This window comes from Silurus meridionalis, chromosome 1 (genome assembly GCF_014805685.1).
Source record: "Silurus meridionalis isolate SWU-2019-XX chromosome 1, ASM1480568v1, whole genome shotgun sequence".
NCBI classification, from domain to species: domain Eukaryota; kingdom Metazoa; phylum Chordata; class Actinopteri; order Siluriformes; family Siluridae; genus Silurus; species Silurus meridionalis.
The window spans coordinates 18184682-18192813 of NC_060884.1; the positions used below are offsets into that span (position 1 = coordinate 18184682).

Genomic DNA, 8132 nt, shown 5'->3' on the forward strand with positions numbered 1-8132 from the left:
TCGGATCGCGCGTACTGGACGAGCCCTCGCGCCCTGCCTCTCATTCTCGGCCCTGTAAGCGCGCTGTTCAGTCACGTGTCCCAGACATAGTACAACTACAGAGCCGAGTATCTGGCCAGTAGTGTGTAGCAACACCGCGCGCGAGGGGCTTCAAGGGCAAGTTCAGCCATACTTATACACAGTGCAAAAAAAAAAAAAAAAAAAAAGGGGAAAAAAACTGAAAGATTGTTGCCTTTATAAACGACTGCCGGAAATAAACGGGTAAGAGGCTCTACCCAATATTCCCTTTTTTGCTTCTTTGGATTATATATCTGATTTCTGCTTTCGTATGCTACAGCACGCGCGTGCTGCCTCGGACGAAAACATGTTTACGTTGAAGAGCTTGAGGTGGAGTATCGTCTCGTGAATACTGTTCACACTTCTGTGTTCGGATTTTCGAATCCTATTAAGCGCAGTATTGTTGAGTGGATCCCAATTTAAAACATCGTACGCTTGAAATCAATAATATATAAAACTTGCAATCATGAAAACTGTCACTCATGTGCATGGTATCGAATGTGTATTACATGCAACATTTAAATGCAAGCGTTTTAATATGCATGAATGCATGCATGTCCGGTGCATTTAGATTAAAATCAGTGTAAAGTGCACGCTGATAAAAATGAAAAGGTTGCATTAGCTGTTGATTAGCCTGCGTAACCTGCTACTTCTTGCGTTGGGCGCTGGTTAAAGCTAATGTGTTGCATGTAAGGTGATGCAGCCCACGCGGGTGACTGGAGCTCTATTAAAAGTGCTGCGTGCTCGCTGTTCAACGTGTTGACAGTTTGTGAGTGGCGCACAGGGGTTACTGTCGGTCACACAGCCAGGCAGAGGAAAACACACAATGGTGGCCGAGAAGAGGAATTCACTTTCAGTCAGAGTGATAATTATAGCCTCTTCTCATTTGTCCCACCTTCAAATATTTAATTAAGAAATTGCTAAATGTCTTTAGATACTACCACTAGTGATAGAACACACCACTTCAAACGCTTTATCGCTTTCTTACAATTCACAAATAATTAATTGTCGAACGTTCTATTTCAGCCACCCATGTATATTTTCCGCCATTTCTTTCGCCTTAAGAGGTTTGTTGCTATGCAAAAAAAAAAAAGTATTAATATTGTTATTTAGCAAATAAATTTTTTATGTCAACCCTGTCAGCAAGCGGGTAGTTTGAGACGTCTAATAATTCTCATAATACTATAACTAAATATATAAACGTGTGTGTATATATATATATATATATATATATGTAAATATATAGTACATCTCGAAGAGAAAACTCCACAACGCATTAATGAATCAGCTTTGCATTTGCCCGCCATCTAGCGGCAGAAACAATAAATAAGTGGCTATATTTGTTTACATGTCACATTTCCAAATGCCTGAGTAGCAAGGATATAAGATTATGGAATTGATTTTGATTTTTTGATTTCATTGATTGTTTCTACATGATCTAAACCTGAAATCAAAAGCTTTTGCATAAAAAAATAATGATGTGTTTATATTGACATCTGATCCTCTTTCCTCTCTTGGTGTAGGTGCAGCCTGGAGCTTTTGTTGTATGTGTGAATCACGATATTTCTTTCTTGCTGTGAGAAAAAACAGCATTCTCACTTTACATGGACTCACATCCATCTAGCCTGAGGAAGAGGAATTTAATCTTCACCCAAGGGGAAGCTGTTTGTAAATTTTATATCAAGGGGAAATTATAGGGAATGGTGGATCATTTATTTTCAACTGAAGAGAACTTCCTTTCTTATAGTGACATAGACTCTGCCCCCCCTGTGGTGTACCACCTATCGGATATGGTTTTAAACTTGGGGAGCTATAAGGTGATGTCCTCACCGTTCTCAGAAGATGACCTCAGTGATGCATCAAGTCTGCGTTCCTGCTCCTCCCCAGATTCCCAAGTCCTCAGCTCAAGCTATGGAAGTACATCAAGCAATGAGAGCCAGGATGGCATCCTCAACTTCCTGTTGTCCCATACTTCCCTTGGTGGTGGAGGTAGCAATAATGCAGAGGTTAACACTGTAACCTCAACTCCTCTAGGATCCATCCTTTGGAACTCGCAAAGGGACAGCATGAAAGAAGAGAAGTTTGACTTACCAATATGGTCCTCATCAAACATAGAGGAGGCACCTGCTGAACCTTTTCAGCCCACCCTGGAGGAAATTGAAGAGTTCTTAGAAGAAAACATGAATGGTTTGGTTTCCCTTAAGCATGAAGTGAACTCACACCTTGGACTGGAACTAGAGCTGGATTTAGGATTGGGGACAGGAGTGGTGGTCACGGAAGAGACCTCATCTAGGGTGCCAGAGACAAGCACCATTGGATCTCAACAACATTCAAATCAAACTTTGCCAATAGCTAAGCTTCCACCAAATTTCAAAGTTAATCAAGAGACCAAAAGCACAGAGAGTATTCCAAGTAAGCAAAACCAGAGCATGGAGGAAGATGATGCAATAAAAAAGGAGACCCAGAGCTCACATGTCTCCACTGAGAACAGCACTACAGCAAGTGACAGCAATAGTAACAATGGGATGCCTGTTATTCTTCAAATCCAACCAATTCAGATCAAACAGGAGAATCAGAGCCCAACTGGGGCTGCAACTTCTCCCTCAACAACTCAGCCCCCTACCCCAAGCACAGACATAAAAATTGCCCAACTGCTGGTGAACATCCAGGGACAGACCTTTGCACTTGTCCCTCAGTTTGTACCCTCTGCCCCCAATTCATCTTCATCATCTACCAGGCTCAATGCCACATCTAAATTTGTGCGTATAGCACCAGTGCCCATTGCAGCAAAACCTGTCGGTAGTGGAGGGGATGGTCTTGGATTGAGTGGATTTCAAGGTGGTCTCCTAGTCGGAGGAGCACAGAAGTTTCAAAAGAGTCCAGTGGCAGATCTCATCAAAATGCACAAGTGCAACTTTCCAGGCTGTGCCAAGATGTACACCAAGAGTAGCCATCTCAAAGCTCACCTGAGGAGGCATACTGGAGAGAAGCCATTTGCCTGTAATTGGCCTGGCTGTGTATGGAAGTGAGTGTGTGTTTACGTTCATAGTGTGTTCAAGTGGGGAACAGAAATAGTTCTTTCTTTCAATTTTCTTGCCAATTCTGTGTATAGTTATTGTTGGTTTTATCTTTTGCACACAGATAGTGTGAATAGTGATTTGTGTGAAGTAGGAAAGAGAACTATGATATGACACTGACAGGTCCTTCCCTATTGAGCAGGACATGCAGCATGTGGTTCCAAGTCATGTGTTTTTAAATCTTGCCAAGAATGAACTGGTATGCCTTGTGTGTAATAGATCTTTTGTCTTTGTTGTTGTTCTTATGTTTAGGGTCAGGGTGTGTTGTTGAAACAGTAATATAGTCAAGCTAAAGAGGGTTACACCCAATCCCAAGCAATAGGGCGACAATAGTGAAAATGGTTAGTTGGCCATATAACAAAATATAAACAAAAAAGCATAATTAGCAAACACATTTAAAAAAGAAAAAATATCTTTACTGAACAAGAGTTATTAAGTTACTGAAAAATGTATCCTTCTTGAGATGATAATTGGATTGGATTAAGATTATTGCAATGATAATTTAGCAAGGAACGTAAGAAATTAATATCACTACAAGAATCCTGAAACAGATATAGCAGAATTTAATACAGACTTTTTCTAATGCTTTGTAAGTATCATAAGATAATTAGAATTTTACATTTACTAAATACTGCTCAGTATACATAAATCTTTAAAAAAGGGAATAAAATCCCATCCCTACTACTGAGCATTGTAGTCAGAGGTTGTATGAGGGATGAAGTCGAACCTGTATTCTACAGACTTCTGTAGTACATAATGTATACATCTGGCTAATCTCATTGCTGATTCCAGTGCCATTAAATGGCATGGAGTGATCTGAAACAGGCCATACCTTATAAAGTTAATATATAAAATTAATGAACTGAAATATTTTTGGATAGAGGAACTAGGCTTATGCCAGTATGAAAGTTTATAAATATAATATATAAAAGTTCAAAATTCAGATACTGTTTTAAAGATTTATTATTTAAACCATTTATTTGATAGAAATTAAGCTCTCTAGAAGGTATTAATTGTTGTTTAATATGGTTCTTAATTTATGACTTAGAGACACAGACAAGCTCAGACACAGTTTGGGGAGTGTGGCAGAAACTGTCCCAAGGCTCTTCCTCTTTTACTACAAGTAGAAAGTAAGCGTTTAAGAGTGCTGGAATTTGACTGCTGGAACAATAGAAACTGCAGCATTACCTCTCTCTCTCTCTCTCTCTCTCTCTCTCTCTCTCTCTCTCTCTCTCTCTCTCTCTCTCTATTAATGCTACAGTAGCACCTTGGCTGCAAGCCAGGTCAGACAAGAACAACCATTCTCAACACTCAAACATAATTTCAACATACATCCACACTCAATCGAGGCCTGTTTGCATGTTAATATGTATCACATCACTTACTCTTAGTATTTTATGAAATTGCAAAATTAGATCTGATAAACTAACAAACTTTACAGCTGTTAGTTGTAGAGGAATGAATCGTCTTTCTCTCTGTGAGCATGTTTGTTTGAACAAGAGGAAACAAGTTGTTTTCCAGGCCACGAATTTTTAGCAACAAAAGAGGGTCTGTCCAAAGGCAAAAGGACAGGACTGAGATTAGTGAGAACCTGTATGAAATGACGGGTTGGTGTGTGTGTGTGCGTGAACGTCTGTTTGCACACGCATGCAGGTTGTTTGGTTTTTATATATTGGTAAGGTCCAAATGCCTCAACAAAAACAGAAATAACTGAAAGGGACATTTAGTCAGTTGTCATTAGGAATATTGATTATTTTTAAATGCTGCAACTTTGAAATAAAATAATTTCTCTTTGAGGTTAAGCTTAGGTGTAGACATTTAAGCTGCATTAATAATTATAATTGGAAAGATAATGAGTGTGTGTGTGTGTGTGTGTGTGTGTGTGTGTGTGTGTGTGTGTGTAAGTAAGTAAGTAAGTAAGTAAGTAAAATACACTAAGACTGTGAGAGAGCGCCTGTGAAAAGAGGACTGTTTTAGGCCAAATGTATGTGCTGAATAGTTACCATGACTGTGAGAGTGGAACGCCTCCTGATCCTTTACACACACAAACACACATGCGCGCACGCACACACACGCGCACACACACACGCCCGCTCTTACACACTCCTACCCCTACCTATGTCTCTCACAGGCATAGAAAGTGATTTCTTCTCTTGTCCACTGTGACTGTGTTAAGAGATCTGTGTGAGAGTCAAGCCCCTTTTCTGTACTGCTCTCTTGCAGGGCACTGCTTCTCCCAAGGACACACACACACACACACACACACACAGCCCATACACATTACACAAAAAGAGTGAAAGAGAGCGTAGACAAAAAGGTGTTCATCATGGAACCCCACTATGGTTATTAAAGAGAAGAACTGTTTAAACTGCTAGATGGTGAATAGATAACCTCGAATTAAAGTTTCCATCTAAGACATGTTTTTATGTGAGTCATTCTAATGTTACAATTGTACTGCTGCAAGATATGTACCGAAGTTCTGAGAAAGATTTTGTTTGTGTGTTTTGTTAATTGGCATATGGTTTTTACTGAGGCATTTATCATCGGCATAACCAAGCGCTGAGGCGGATTGTCACAGACCAGAAAAAAAGAAAAGCATGAACACACGAGTTTGTTCTTTCTAGGAATTGCCTCTACTCTCTAATGAAGCTCTCTTTCACTCACTCACTCACTCACTCTCTCTTACACACACACACACACACACACACACACACACACACACACACACACACACACACATTTCTTTAACAGCAAGCAAGCAGGCCTCTTGGCATCCACAGGAGTTCTAAAACCGGACATTCCTCTTTACTTTCGAAGAAACTTAGAAGACCACACTATAAAATCACAGCTCTCAGAAGAGCCATAACAGTTTACTGCCAGTAGATTCTGGTATCTGCTTTAGGACTAGAACTACGTTTAAGACTTGCTTTACTAAAACCCAATCCTTAATAATATGCAGAGAGAAAAAAAATCTGAGAAGTTTTTCAAAGCTCACCGAAGTTTATTTGCCTGGTTCACCATTTTAGGTTTTCAAAAGTTCTCTGGAAAGGAAACCATCCTGTTGATTGTCTTCCTCATCTACACAAACTGAAATACTGAAACTGAACAAATATCTTTCCTTTGAGATCTGCCTTCATATTAGCCTCAGCTGAGGCTTGGCCTCAAGCCCCACAGTATGATGAACTTCTGGGTATTTTGGGGCTTTTATAGGAATATCGAGAAAATTCTTCTTAATTTACAACATAGGATCATTACTCGTCCTACAAGAAATATCAGCCTTGCAGCTAGTTTCTTGTTTGTGTTCACCACAGCACTTTGCCTTAGTTCTGTATTGTGATTACATAAGAGCAAAGCAACCCAACCCTGCCATAAACCCTTAAAGTACATTGTTATCGCACACTTTGAGGCTACAGCACCTTATCAGCCTGTTTGGATTTTAGCTCTTAACACCTGGTTCCAGGCAAACACAGCTGATAAACAGAGCACCTGCTCACTTGCTGAATTTGTATGCTGATGATGAATTACTACGTCGATTAGGATACTTGATATGTGCTGCAATCATAGCAATAGCATTACACTGACATTATTTATTGTGCTGAGGATTCGCAGATGGAAAGCAGATGTTCTTTTGGGGATGATATTAGAATGCAAAATAAATCTGATGGTTTACACAGCCACTGCCTTGCCTTCATGATCAAAGTTTCTGCATGTGTGTTTCAGGTTTTCCCGATCGGATGAGCTGTCCCGTCACCGGCGGTCCCACTCTGGAGTGAAGCCATACCAGTGCTCTGTGTGTGAGAAGAAGTTTGCCCGTAGCGATCACCTGTCAAAGCACATCAAAGTCCACCGCTTCCCCAGAAACAGTCGGACGGTCCGCACTGCTGCCTGATTTCACCCCTGTTGCTCTCACTGAGCTACAAAATCACAACCCATTTGATGTGTGTCAACTGGTGAGAGGAAATTGATGGACATTTAAGAAGTACCATGTCTGAGCTTTTGCCCTTATATTTATAGTGTTTTAAGTTAAATCTCAGTGGCACAATGTATTGTCATCTTTGGTGCTACTGTACATTCTGTATGGATTACTACGAAGAGCAGAACGGCATTAATACAGACTGTGCTAACTGAGATCAGGTGAATTTGAATAAGCTACGGGAATGTGAGTGCAGAATGACAAAAGAAATGAAAAAAAAAAAAACAAGCACAGTTTCCATTGTACATGTTTAATATGTACACCTTCAATCAGTGTTGAAAATCTCATTTTTTGCTTTTAAGGCAAGCTGTTTTGTAAAAAAAAAAAAGAAAAAAAAGGAAAAAAAAGAAAACGGTGTTTGTATTTTTTTAATAATGTTGCATCTTAATGACTCTGCTGTGTTTTTTTTGCCTTAGTCAACCACACAGCTCTTATCTCAGGTCTGATTTGGGTGCTTGGGACACTGTAAATCCAGTCTCAGCATTTCATAACAATGAGGCTTAAGGTGACACAATCGAACTTTGAGAGATAACTGAAAAGTGTTAATCATTTATACTGTTTTGTTAGCACTCGTAACAATAACACTAAATGAGAGTCATTCGAAATTTGTAAGTACATGGAGCATTTGAAACAAGTGTCTTCTCTTTCTGTTTCATTATTTTATTTACTGTCACACAAAATATTCCTCCAAACTCCAGCATGCTACCGGAATACATACAGATCATTGCATTACTAATGCTGGTGCTACATACTTCTACTCCAACCAACTACCCCCCCCCTGGAACACACATACACATACAAATATGAGCATGAACATAAATCATTGTAGCTGTTACTGTCAGTGAACAAAAAGTGGTCAAGAAAAATGGGTTTTGTTACAGTGTATACTGTAACTTTGCAACGGTTACACATCAGCAGGTTTGTGTTCATTTATGTTTGTTAGGAAAGTCGGGTAAGTGATGTAGACATACCGAGGTGCTTGTGGCTGAAATAGGCAAAAGCACAGTAGTGTTGGTGCCATGTTT

The 8132-nt window shown here is 39.7% G+C and overlaps 1 protein-coding gene across 1 annotated transcript; it reads left to right on the top strand.

Moving 5' to 3' along the window:
* The first annotated feature begins 96 nt into the window (after window positions 1-96).
* On the top strand, window positions 97-7905 carry LOC124391680 (Krueppel-like factor 15). The gene is made up of 3 exons (XM_046858419.1): window positions 97-261; window positions 1581-3082; window positions 6855-7905. The coding sequence occupies exons 2-3, from the start codon at window positions 1758-1760 to the stop codon at window positions 7021-7023; spliced, it is 1494 nt and encodes a 497-aa protein (XP_046714375.1). The 5' UTR covers window positions 97-261; window positions 1581-1757; the 3' UTR covers window positions 7024-7905.
* The last annotated feature ends 227 nt before the right edge of the window (window positions 7906-8132 follow it).